Source organism: Sphaerodactylus townsendi, linkage group LG01, assembly GCF_021028975.2.
Source record: "Sphaerodactylus townsendi isolate TG3544 linkage group LG01, MPM_Stown_v2.3, whole genome shotgun sequence".
NCBI classification, from domain to species: Eukaryota; Metazoa; Chordata; class Lepidosauria; order Squamata; family Sphaerodactylidae; genus Sphaerodactylus; species Sphaerodactylus townsendi.
In genome coordinates this window covers 121,555,149-121,569,347 of record NC_059425.1, presented here as the reverse complement: position 1 = coordinate 121,569,347, position 14,199 = coordinate 121,555,149, and the positions used below count along the sequence as shown (strand labels likewise).

The 14,199-nt window shown below is 39.5% G+C and overlaps 1 protein-coding gene across 1 annotated transcript in view; it reads right to left on the bottom strand.

The window, feature by feature from the left end:
* Nucleotides 1-14,199, bottom strand: part of CDK19 (cyclin dependent kinase 19) — a 69,075-nt gene that overhangs the window by 14,414 nt on the left and 40,462 nt on the right. Inside the window, exons 5-6 of the mRNA XM_048505728.1 lie at nucleotides 6,079-6,136; nucleotides 3,647-3,778 (exon numbers count right to left, since the gene is read on the bottom strand). Of these exons, the coding sequence (XP_048361685.1) occupies nucleotides 3,647-3,778; nucleotides 6,079-6,136 (190 nt within the window). The remainder of the gene's footprint in view (nucleotides 1-3,646; nucleotides 3,779-6,078; nucleotides 6,137-14,199) is intronic.

Sequence of the window (14,199 nt, the reverse complement as noted above, 5' to 3'; positions counted from 1 at the left end):
CTAGAGAAATCAGACATATTACAGCAGAACTGAAGAAGAAAAATTCCCAGTCGCTCATGAAAAAAAAAGCATTGCACTGATGACTTAAAATAAATTGAAATACATTCAGAAAAGTGAAAAATCCTGTTTATATTAGTAGAAAGGACTGATTTTACTCTTCAGAGTTGTCTTAGTTAAAAACAGAAGAAAACAAAATAATATTTTCAGGATCAGGAAGAAAACAATGAAATGATATTTACAGGACCAGGATCTAAACAGGCAAACAGTATTTGCTTAGAAAGTACATTTTCACACATATAGTGCCTTTTAAAGACTGATGTGTGGAAATATTTTTCAACTAAAATCTAAGAAATATGTAAAAAAGTAAGGTTCTTTTTATGAAAGAACACATACCGTATATACTCGAGTATAAGCCGACCCGAATATAAGCCAAGGCACCTAATTTTACCACAAAAAAACTGGGAAACTTATTGACTCGAGTATAAGCCTTCGAACTTGACTTAGTAGCAGCTAAAAACAGAAGATATGGGAGCAAGATGAGATAGAGTTGCTTAACAGAGTTGGCATTAGGGATGAGAAGCTTTCCAGCACTCTAGGAACACAAATGAACCACTGTTTTCCTCAAAATGTAGACTACTTCTGGGATTCATAGCCATGCCAGCCTAAACTTTGCTCCAAAGAAAGTCTTTGTCTTCAGCAACATCAGTATTTGGCAGTAAACTACTGTATGAAGAATTGTATTCATCTAGAATGCGACGCACCAATAACCCTTAGGAGAGAAATGCCTCGGTTTCTTTTAACACACACACACAACCTAGTTGTAATGCTATGCAAGCTGTCCTTACAGCTTGTTTTTACGGCTCTCTGGTGAATTAGAAAAAAAGCAGCAACATGCTTACCGGATCCCCACAGCAGCCCCAGCTCTGGCTGCCATCTTGGAATTACCGTATATACTCGAGTATAAGCCGAGCGGGGCTTTTTCAGCATAAAAATGTGCTGAAAAAGTCAGCTTATACTCGAGTATATACAGTAATATTTTCTATCTTACATATGAAGGCATTTGTTCTTCCTGATTAATAATAAAGATTTACAAACTGTTTTTGGAAAACCCTGTGGCTTACATCCACACACATAATTTTTGCTCTTTGACAAGCAAATCGGAGCACTGTTTTTCAGAGCTTCCATAGGATATCCTCTTTTGAGATTTACTCTTTCCTCAGTACTCTTTCAAACTTGCTTTGCTGTGATCTTTTCTGAAATAATGCAGTTCAAGCAAAATAGCTCAGGGTCTGAATGGGAAGATGCACCATTGCCAGAGGTCAGCCCTTTCAAAGGTGCCATTGCCAGCTGTCAGCCCTTCAAGACTCCATTTTAGCTACTATGGTTCCACTGAAGGGCTTTTGAAGGATTTAAAAATTAATTGCTAAAGCAGTATAACTCTATAGTGGTTGCTTTTAAAAATTGTTGTTCTATCTGAATTGTGCATCCATATTAAAGTAAGGCATGCATCTTCAGATACAGTGGTAATTCCATTTTTTAAAAAGAAAAGAGTACAATGATTGTATAATGATTTTTAACATTGATGCTTTCTTATAACCTTTCAAACTCTTTTGCGTAGTTGCGACTACCAAAAGTAGAGGCCTCATCCAATGTTTTCTGAATTAGACTTTCTCTCACACACACTTTGTGTGCATGTGTGCAAATAATGATGAAATATCAAAGGAATTCACTTGACCCAAAGGCACTTTCAGAGTCATGACAGAGTCACATGAAGTTTTTAACTGAAATTAACAGATTGCTTGAGGCTTTCAAATGCCTATGTGAAAAGGCTGGGTTGTGATGGAGAAAAGAAGAACAACTATTTCCCCCTGTCGCTTGGCTTGGGACATCTATTACAAGAGCAGCACCATCAGCAAAGGACAAGTTGCATCTAGGAACTGGAGGAAATGGTCACTCCTCCCCCCACCCTACTCCATTGTTGTTTGTTCTCGAACAGAGAGACCCTGAACACGGAGGTATCATTTAGCAAATAGAGCTAAGAGCCGATCATCCACCTGACCTCCATGAACTTGCTCAGTACCCTTTTAAGTCAGTTTAGCCAGTGGCCATCACTGCGTCCTGACAGTGAACTCCCAAAGTTATCATGGGTTCTGTGAAAGAGTACTTTCTTTTGTCTGACCTGATTTCGCAGGCAATTTTATTGGGCAATCTTGAGCTCCAGTATTTCTGGAGAGTTTTTCTCCTTCTCTTAGCATCAATATAAATCTTGATGTTGTCCCATTAGTCCTTTCGTTTATAAAATTAATGAAACCACAAGTGTTTTAGCCTTTTTTTTAAAGGGAAGGCTCTTCAGCCTCTTGATCACTTTAATTGCCTTGCTGCATCTTTTCCAGCTCTACAACATCCTTTTTAAAGATGAGGCTGCACTAGTGATTTCTATGCAACTAGCATTTTACTTTCAAACCTTTTCTTTCCTTAATATGGAATTTGTCTTTATTACTGCTGCATGCTGAAAAATTTTTCATGCATCTTCCCACTTTGGACTCAAAAGACTTTTCCTGGAAATTCACAGCAAGTTCAGATCCCATCAGGGTATACATGAAGTCATATTTCTGCCCTTCCATTGTTCATCCCCACATACTCATAATGAATTTCATTTGACATTTTGTTGCTTATGCACTGAGCTCAGAGAAAACTTTTTGTAGTTCTTGTTTATATGACTTCTGTGTTCACTGTCCTAAATTATTTAGTGTTCTCAAGCAAATTGTGCTTAACTCACTGCTCACCCTGATTCCAAATAATTTTACACCAACGTATGGGGAAGGCGGGGGGTGGCAGGGGCGCAGGGTGCATGCGTGCCCCAGGCGCATTTCCCCCTCACTCTGGCCCTGGTTCTGCCTCTTTCTTTTTAAGGGGGGGGGTTATGCTGGGAAAGGGGTTACGATATCGATATATTTGCTATCACAGGTATATTCATATAAATACAACTTAAAGGGCTTTTACGAAAACCCTTTATCTTGCCATGATAGGTGTGATTAGATCTGTGTCTTTAAGAGGAGTTGATAGGCGGAGTTATGAGAACCAGGAAAAGCTCCAGAGGCCCACTGAGACCAGCAAGCTAGCTTGGGGGCAGGAACAGAGGCATGTAAACAGAAAAACCCTTCTGCAAGCCCACTGTGCACTGATGAGTCCCTGAAGAACCCCAATGTAAGCATTCTATGCACAATGGGCCAAGAATACCATGGTATACATACCTGTGCATGGTCTGATTGCACCTCCCTCTAATTTTTCTCTGAACCAAACTTTATTACATCTTGACTGGTTCTTTTTCATATGCATGATGGAATACACTCAGTTACTATTTTTGTATCCTTTCTACATTTTTTTTCTCTGTGTGTTAGGACTTGAATGATGAGACTCCTTTCTGTTATTTGCCACTTGGTCCTTCCACCTATCAGTCCTTCCAATTATCACCTGGGCTGTTGCTAACCATTGTACCTCTTCATTTTTCTGTAGGGTCATTATTGAACTTTCTATCATTTTCTTACATTCTGAAGTACTATTTTCTTACATTCTGAAGTACTATTGGAACAATTATTACTATAGGAACTAAGCAGGTAAGCCTTATAACCTAACCAGTACTTACCAATGGCCTTTGTATAGTGCCTTGCGCCAAGTAACAGTTCTGGGGCTCTGTACCAAAATGTTACCACAACTGGATCCAGATCTGCCAGTGGCTTCAGAGGAGAATTGAATAACCTTGCAAAGCCCATATCAGCTGAAAAAAAGTATAACAAACGTATATGAATGTCAATAAAACTGCCACCTCCCTTATCCCTACTGACTCAGGATAAGTTGACTCAGTGACTTGTTATGGGCTCCACACATTACCCTCTACTTCACTGGATCCCGTTCTAGAACATCCTCATAAATTTTGCTTTGACCTTCAGTTTTCCCTACTTGGTCCCTTTCTGTTTTGGGCGGAGTTTTTACAGCCAACTTCAAGAAGATAATATAGGTAGACTAGACTTACATCTGGCTACTAGAATGGTTGGGAACATTTTATTACCACACAGACTACATTCTGTTCTCTCCATCGAACTTTTCCTTATTCAGAGATTTCTAGTCTTGCTCAGTGCTAATTTCCATTCCCATAAAGCATCTTAAATTAGGCATACTGATGGACAATTCTTTGGGATCTGCTATAATACTGTAGGAGACTTGAACTTAGGCTGAAATTGTTGAGCTCCAGGTTATCTTTAAAAAGCAGTGAAAGGGACTCTCACATGAATCAGATGTAACCACAATTTATAGTCTGTCACAACAAAAATAAGTCTGGTGAATTCTCTGCTCACATGCTCCCTCCACTTTTGCATGGGGCCAATTAATGAAAAGCTGCGGCTCTGGTAACAAACTGCTTTTTCTTGTTCGTCTGAACATTAACTCTCATTTGCTTTTTTGTCTACTTATCAGGATTCCAAAATCTGACTTAATTCAGTTCGTAGGAACAAAACAACTGTAAATTGTGGTTCAGATCTGACAACAAGCTATAATACACAACAAAACTAGATGTCTTAAACCAGATAGCAACATAAAAAAAAGAACAGGAGTGCAAAACCCTCAGAATCTCCCAGGCTCTATCATAAATGAAAAAAGTATGATTTGTCATTATGTCTGAATGATAGAGTAGCAGAGTTTGCTATTGGTTCATCCCATGTTTGTTCTTCACACCACAAAGACTTCTGCAGTATTCTGATCTAGATTAAAACAAATTAAAGTTATACTATCATGAGATATATATTTAAAATATTCAAATTGTAACAAATTGACCTACCACTAGGTCAAAAGAAATAATGGCTTCTAGAAATTTAACTGACATTATTGCCTGAATTCATATTTTATTTGGTCTGTGATATCGGTAAGGTCACACCTAGGATGAGCCTTGGGAGTAATTCTCTTGATACTGATAAGGAATTCTGTGACAACTTGCAGATTTACAGTGGTATGACAGATCATGCAACAAGTAGTACGAAAAATGGAAAGTTTGCCACCCTAGAAAAAACAGTTGTATGCAAGTAGGGCACAGGAAAAAAAATCAGTTTTTCAACCAATCAATTTGCCAAAGTTAGGTGTGTCCTAATCTTGTTGTTACCTGAAGGCGTTTAGTCATTAATAAATACACTGCTCTTGCCAAGATAAACACATTCTTATTATTTTTAAGAATGAGTTTTGTTGCTTGTGAGCTGAGCAACATGAAAAAGACTTTTATTTAATACATCTGTATTTCACCCTAACTCTAAGGAGCTTTGTGTGTGGTGTATTTATTGTGTAGCTTACAATGGAACACTGATATTTGTGTGCTGGTTTAGTCTCATAGAATGGGGGTCCATGCTAGTTACTTTTGTTTGTTAGCATTTTAGACTGTACGAGCTCCCTCGCCCTAAAGCCAGTTGCTCCCATTCTGGGAATAGAAGTAGTCTGGCCTTTGTTCCCAATGATTGTTTATTGTCTGTGATATGTGGAGCTATTCAGGTGCCCTCACCTATTGACCTTGCTATCTCCATTGTTACTCACTTGCCACACTTCATTGTTACTCACTTGCCAGGCCACTCCTATTCAGATGCCCTCACCTATTGACCTTTACTCACAGGTATATATACTCCACTTGCTTTTGTTTCCTACTATCAGATCCTCTGAAGATGCCAGCCACAGATGCAGGTAAAACGTCAGGAGAGAATGCTCCTAGAACATGGCCATACAGCCCGGAAACCACACAGCATCCCAGCGATTCCTGCCGTGAAAGCCTTTGACAGGTCTCATGTTATACAGCATCATTTCTCCGGGTTTGATGCAAACTTATAACATGTGCATTTAACATATGCAAGATTCCATCTCATAAATAAAATTGTTATGGGACATTTCTGCAATTACATAAATATAATAGTAATGGGCTTGCAGGCCTGGGTACAGTAAAGCTTACCCACTTTCTCTTCCATACTTAGATCCTGAAATTATTCCTAAATGCTAGTAGAAGCAGATACTCTTAATAATAATAACATTTCTAATCACTGCATATACCTATTTTGACTCTTCCTCTTTCAGGTCCTTCTCCCATTACCAGAATGTTTGCTGGTTTCTGAAAAACAAGAAATACAATGTTTAATTGATCAATAATTGCCACAGCTTCACTGAAGCTCCAAGTGGTCGCCTTGGAACGACACTGATTTATGCTAGGGGGAATTAACCCCCACCTCAGTATTTTTTTTTTATTTCAGATTTTTCTGCAAGTAGGGGCAGGGGTTAGAAAAACCTGTTTCGTTTCTATATGGCCCTGATCCACAGATTTAGATATCCACAGATGGGGACCAGAGTTCACTTTAGATATATAGATAGGAATGTTTCAGATTTACTTCATGATATATTAAGAAACAGAAAGAATTATACACCAGTACGTTTCGATGATGATACTTCCTGAAAAACACTGCAAATAATTCAGTTACATCAGTGTTGGATCCTGGTCACCTGGTTGAGAAACAGGTGTCCATAAGTGAAAAATGTTTTTATCAAGGTACATCTAGTTAAGAAGCTGGCTCACTGTCTGCTGAGATTGCAGAGAAGCTGAATGAATTCTTTGCATCTGTCTTCACCCAAGAGGAGGTGAGGAAAATTCCTGCACCTGAACCAAGCTTCTTAGGAGGCGAATCCGAGGAACTAGCGAAGATAGTGGTAGACAAGGAAGAAGTTATGGCAGCCATTGATAAACTAAATGTTACCAAATCCCCTGGCCCAGACTGCATTCACCCAAGAGTTCTTAGAGCTCAAGCATGAAATTGCTGATCTTCTCACTTTAATATGCAACTTATCCCTGAAATCAGGCTCCATCCCTGAAGACTGGAAGATGGCCAATGTCACACCAATCTTTAAGAAAGGATCTAGGGGGGGCCCGGGAAATTACAGGCCAGTCAGTTTGACATCTGTTCCTGGTAAATTAGTAGAATCTATCATTAAAGATAAAATTATTAAACATGTAGAAAAGCAAGACCTGCTGAGAAAGAGTCAGCATGGCTTTTGCAGAGGCAAATCCTGTCTTACAAACTTACTAGAGTACTTTGAAGGTGTAAACAGGCATGTGGACAGGGGTGAACCGGTGGACATTGTCTACTTGGATTTCCAAAAGGCTTTTGACAAAGTTCCTCACCAGAGACTGTTGAGAAAACTCAGCAATGAAGGAATAAGAGGGGAGTCCTCCTATGGATTAAAACTGGTTGAGAAACAGGAAACAACGAAAGTGGGTGTAAATGGGAAGTTCTCACAATGGAGAGATGTCGAGTGGTGTCCCCCAAGGATCCGTTTTGGGACCAGTGCTCTTTAACCTATTCATAAATGACCTGGAAGTAGGGGTGGGTAGCGTGGTGGCCAAGTTTGCAGATGATACCAAATTATGTAGGGTGGTGAGAACCACAAAGGATTGCGAAGAGCTCCAAGCGGACCTTGATAAATTAGGTGAGTGGGCTCAGAAATGGCAAATGCAGTTCAATGTAGCAAAATGTAAAGTGATGCACATAGGGGCAAAAAATCCAAACTTCACATACACGCTACAGGGGTCAGTGCTATCAGTCACAGACCAGGAAAGGGATTTAGGTGTCTTAGTTGATAGTTCCATGGGAATGTCAACTCAATGCATGGCAGCTGTAAAAAAAGGCAAACTCTATGCTGGGGATCATTAGAAAAGGAATTGATAATAAAACTGCAAAGATTGTCATGCCCTTATATAAAACAGTGGTGCGACCGCACTTGGAGTACTGTGTCCAGTTCTGGTCGCCGCATCTCAAAAAGGATATTGAGGAGATAGAAAAAGTGCAGAGAAGGGCAACAAGGATGATTGAGGGACTGGAGCACCTTCCCTATGAGGAGAAACTGCAGCGTTTGGGACTCTTTAGTTTGGAGAGGAGGCGGCTGAGGGGGGATATGATTGAAGTCTATAAAATTATGCATGGGGTAGAAAATGTTGACAGAGAGAAATTTTTCTCTCTTTCTCACAATACTAGAACCAGGGGGCATACATTGAAAATGCTGGGGGGAAGAATTAAAACTAATAAAAGGAAACACTTCTTCACGCAACGTGTGATTGGTGTTTGGAATATGCTGCCACAGGAGGTGGTGATGGCCACTAACCTGGATAGCTTTAAAAGTGGCTTGGACAGCTTTATGGAGGAGAAGTCGATTTATGGCTACCAATCTTGATCCTCCTTGATCTGAGATTGCAAATACCTTAACAGATCAGGTGATTGGGAGCAACAGCCGCAGAAGGCCATTGCATTCACATCCTGCCTGTGAGCTCCCAAAGGCACCTGGTGGGGCACTGCGAGTAGCAGAGAGCTGGACTAGATGGACTCTGGTCTGATCCAGCTGGCTTGTTCTTATGTTCTTATGATGCCTGATTTGACCTTTCTTGGGTAACTTTGTAACATGCTCTACATAGGGCTGCTGTTGAAGACAATCTGGAAACTGTAACTGGCACAAAGTGCAGCAGCTTATTTCTTATCTGGGACATGCCAGTGGGACCATGTTCCTCCAGGTTCCTTCACCAGCTACCGGTTACTTTCTGGACCCAATTCAAGGTGATGTAGTTAAAGGACCACCTCTCTCCACATATTTCTACACGGCAGCTTTGTTCTTTTCAGGAAATGTTACTGCTAGGACCTTCATTTAAGGCACATTTAGTAACAGTACAGGCTCAAGCCTTTTCAGTGATTGCTCCATGTCTCTGGTGAATCCTCCCCCAATGAATCAGACAGGTTCCTACCCTCCTGGCTTTTATCAAATTGCTTTTATATTGTTATTACCTGTCATTGGGTCCTGAGATGCTCAGGAGAAAGGCAGGCATATAAATATTGCAATTTTAATTAATTAATATATTATGAACTCACTATTCTAAACCCTTGGACTCACACCAGCTGCAAAAGCCTATTTTCAAAACCATCATCGTAGCCTAATAAAAACAAGTGAAATGTAACTGCTTACCTTTTGAATATTATGTGACAGAAAGTTATTGCAGGCATTTCCAGATGAACATTTCAAGAGCTACAGTTACTAGCATTAAATTAAAAACATGTGTCCTCAGTTCAGTTTGTCCATACAACTGATGGATTTAAGAACTTGAACTGTCTTTTTTGAACCTGCCTGCAATTTTTTACAAGAAACTCCAGATATCTTTCATGGCTTTTCCTTCAATCCCTCAACAGAGTTTGCCATCCATATATGCCTTCAGCATTGTATTTTATTTATGTATTTAAAACATTTATTAGTCAGCTTTCTACTTCACAGGAACTTAAGGTGACTTAGAATGAAAATAATAACACAGAAAATACTTAAATCAATAATTTAAAACTCCTGGTAGGCTTCTATTATCTCAAATCCCTCTTAAAGATTGAAGGAGAGGGTCATGTCCACCTCCCCAGAAAGGCTGTTTCATAACTGTGGGGCTGTCGTGGAAAAAGTCCTTTCTTATGTACCCACCAGATGAGTTCCTTTGGCCAGTGGCATAGTTTAGAGGACTTTCCCTGTGATTTTAATGCCCAGGTAAGAATATATGGGTGAAATGAGACCTTCAGATATGCAGTCCCCAGCTGTGTAAGGATTTAAAAGTCAAAACCAATGCATTGATTTTGGCTTCAGAGCAGATTGGAAGCTACTGTAATTGCAGTAAGAGGGGGGAGTTCAAATGATTCCAGAAACTGCTCCTGACCAGCAGACTTGCCACTTGCATTCAGCACTAGCTGCAGCCTCTAAGCCCTCTTCAAGGCAGTCCCAAGTAGAATGCATAGCAATAGTCCAGTCTAGTACATTATTTATCTAGCACTGGTATATTGTTTGTTCAGGCACAGTTAGCAACTACAAAAATGCGAGGCAAGAAAGACAAATTTTGAAAGAAAAATACATTCTGAATAGCATCAAACGTACAAAATATAATTGTGTAATCTAGCAGTACAAACAGTGAGAAAGGTTTTGGACATAAGAGAATGTGAACAGCATGCAGAGATGTACTAACTGGCATAATAAGCCTATGGCTGAGTTACAGAATCTGGCCCCTTTCATTCTGTATCTGTCATTTGATCGCACCTCCTTTATCAAATTGCCTAAAACAGAGATTAATATCTTCTTCACTTTTATTATTATTTCAGTATTATTAGAATAATTCTCATTGTTTCATTCCCAATCACCAGTCTGCAACAGTCTACCTTGCTGTCCTTTTTCCCTTCCAAGTAACACAATCATTTGCTATGCATGCACTAGAGAAGGCATTCTGAGGATAAACATACTATCACTGTATATTAGCAAAGTATACTGACTCCAGGCTCTGGCACCTAAGTCGTCTAGCGCTATGACACAGCAGACCTCTGTTTGAGGACTTATCTTCTCAAAACTAGTTCACTGTCATATCAAAGGTTAGTTAGTTAGTTCACAGAATCTTTCGGCTCTGTCAGCAACTCAGCAGCACAATGTACAAGCTTTATTTATTTGTTAAACATAGTAGCTGTTTCTTCTAGAAGAACTGGAAGGAATCTTTCCCTCATGTGAAATAAAAGCAAATGTGTGGGATGCGTCATTATTTTATGAAACAGGCAACAGGCAGCTAAAAGTGTATATATAGACAATATGGCCACAGCTGAAATCAGAAATCATGTCGCTATTATTTCACAGAAAAACACAATTGTTGTAACTCAAAAACAACAAGAAGGTTTCCAACAAGGACTTCTAATAAGCTAAATAAAGGGGAAAACACAAATTTTAAAAATCCACGGGCATCTCAAAAATTTACCTCCTGCTTTGGAAGTTAGCATTTCCTTCAAGGGAAAACGAAAGCAGTCAGAAATTCTTCACATGAATTATCTATCACTGGCTTAAAATCCAGGATACACTCACATATTATGCCAACACCTCTGGCCCAGTTAACACCTAGTTAAAACACTCCATACTCTTGAAACTCAGCTTAATATGAACACAAAATGCCAGCTGTGAAGGAAAAGGATAGTCCTGGAACAGCCTATGTTAGGTTGCTATAGAAACAAAAGGTTATATTTTGAAATCTCATGTTTAAATTATCAGCAATAAAAAATGAGCAAACAAATTCCTGCTGAGGACTACTCACACTGGCCTCCCCACACCTTAAAGGTATAAATGAAGAATGAATGAAGGTCAGCAATAATGAACTAAAATCATCCATTGCAAAAAAACATAAAACATTTTAATGTGAAATGAATACCTTAGTTGTAAGCATATAAGCAATCGTGTTTTTTTCCCTTGAGCTAGGGGTGTAAGACAATCAACATTTTACAGAGGAAAAGCGACAGAGCCAAAAGTTACTCAGACAACGACATCATGCTATTGAAGAATAAAATCCATTAGACATCAAACAAAGATCAACCTAGGAGAACATTGTTATTGCATGCATTAATGTGGCTCCAATCAATCCTTAGAATGGAGGTGGTCAGAAAGGAGCCAGCAAAAAACAAACACAAGTAAAACTGTCTGCAGTATTGAATGAGAGGAACACACCCGATAAGGAGATAAGGGGAACAATGGACAAGAGAATGCTAGCCTTTAGTAGCTCTTGTTGTTCCCGAGATTATCTAGGTTATAATTCTTTAGAGATATGACATTCCCATGAGAAAAACAGTTCTTGACGGTATCGCTGCTTTCTATTCACTGTTCTTTGTCATTATATCCAAACAAAAGTAATTTAACTGCTCAAGCAAGCCACTAAATCAAAACAATCTGTCATACAATCTCACGTTATCATGAAGGGTTATGCACTGTCTCATTCTACACACAGATTATTAAAACTGTTCAGGTACTCACCTTGCATAAAGCAAAAGTTCAGTACGCACAATGTCCAAGACATCCTGATTACAAGAAAATCTGGAAATGAGACATCTAAGACATCTAAAAATCAAAACTAGTATCCCTGATCATCTGGAGATTTGGGCTGGGTTGACACCAATACACAGATGACATTTAGCTCTGCCTTACATGCTGGCTTATCCCAGGCAAGCGATAGAAACCCTGAACTGGTGCCTCTATACCCATGGTGGCGAACCTTTGGCACTCTAGATGTTATGGACTACAATTCCCATCAGCCCCTGCCAGCAAGGCCGATTGGCCATGCTGGCAGGGGCTGATGGGAATTGTAGCCCATAACATCTGGAGTGCCAAAGGTTCGCCACCACTGCTCTATACCTATATACTGAAGCTTAGTCCTCAAAAGATGGAAGTGCTATTGGCAGATGAAAGGTCTGACCCAGGATTCAAAGCATCACCCATTCTGGGTGCAGTTGCACTTCCCTTGAAGGAACAGGTTCATAGTCTGGGGGTGCTCTTGGACCCAGGCCTATTGCTAGCTAAATAAACAGGTGGCAGCTGTGGCCAGGACTTCCTTTCACAAGCTTCAACTGGTTAGCCACCTACAATAAAGGATTTGGCCACTGTGGCATATGCAATAGCTGCATCTAGATTAGATTACTGCAAAGTGTTCTATGTGAGGCTGCTCTTCAGAACTGTTTGAAAACTTCAACTGGTACAGACGATTACAGGCAGGATGTTGACTGGAGTGGGTTGTAGGGTTAGGGTTAGGGTTACTCTTATCCTATCTACACTGGCTTCCAATCTGTTTCTGGAAATAATTCAAGGTGCTGGTATTAACCTTTAAAACTCTGCAAGGTTTGGGACCAACATACCTGAAGGACCAGCTACTCTACTCCCTTATGAACCTACCCAGCCACTGTGGTCATCTTCCAAGGCACTGGTTTGGATGTCCTCGCCTTTTGAGATTTGGCAGGTGGCAACCTGGAAGAGAGCCTTCTCAGTCATGGCACCAAAGTTGTGGAATTTTTGTCCCAGGGAGACTAATCTGTCCCCTTCTGTTGCCATCTTCTGTCAACACATGGAGACTTTGTTTTGTTTGACATTCTCTCACAAAGTTTGGTATTCCAGCACAAAGTTTTAATTGTTGTTTTTATGTTTTTGGATGCTACTTTAGTTCTGGTTTTAATTATTTTAATGATGTGGGAGGGTTGGTTTTATTGGTATTTCACATGTGATTTTATTATGGTGTTTTAAATCTGTTAGCTGCCTTGGGTGGCCCTTATAAGGCAGAAAGGTGAGGTATACATTTTGTGAAATAAAATTTAAAAATTGCCATGTAACATGCACCTGCTGGTGTGAAAAAGCCACAGAAATTATCACGCTACCACAATGAATGTTATAATAATAAAACTCCATGAGAAAACTATTTGGTTATTGCAAAGAATTAAATACATCTTGGCAGGCCTCATGTTTAATATTGTGATATTAACACATGAGATCTTACAGCTCCTTCTTCTGAACCTCTGCTCCAAGACTTCCACATGTTTAGAAGATGGTATAACCACTTCTTTGGGTGGATATTGCTCTGGTTAATCCATCCTCTAAATAGACTTCTTCCAACTGCAGTTGCTTTTCCTCCAACAGAAGACCCATTTAAGGTGGAAGAAGACTCCTCAGACTGGAGGAAAAAATCAAACTTGAATTGAAAGAAAAGGTGGAATGTAAATAATTTAATATATAATTGAGTGAATTATTAAAATTTGCTGAATTGAGTGGTAGGAGAAGGACAGCATCTACCCCACTATCTTTAGTGAATTTCAACATATCAAGTTTTGTACTTCAGACTCATGGATTATTTAGTAATAAGTTAATGTAAGATAACATAAAATAAACAGATTGTGTGTGTTCTGCTGGGACTAAAATTATTAGTGATATTTATTGGACAATGTCATATTGTCCCAGTTGTCAATGGAAAAGAAAATAATTCTAGGAAAGGTTGAAAGAAAAGAGGAAGACCCAACATGAAGACACAATAAGAGATGGATTGATTCAATCAAGGTAGCAATGACCCTTGGTTTGCAAGCCCTGAGCAAGGTTGTTAATGATGGAACGTTTGGGAGGTCTTTAGTTCATAGGGTTGCCATAAGTGGCTTAATGCCACTTAATACACACATACGTGTAGTTATATTTGTGGACTTAGGCAATTTTGCTCTACCTTTACAGCAAAATTGTGTGTCTGAATAGTAGTAAATAAATATGCCATTTGGTTGGTCTCTTGCTTTTTCTCTTGGAATACTGCACAGGAATAAAACCCATGCAAACATGGGCAAAAGA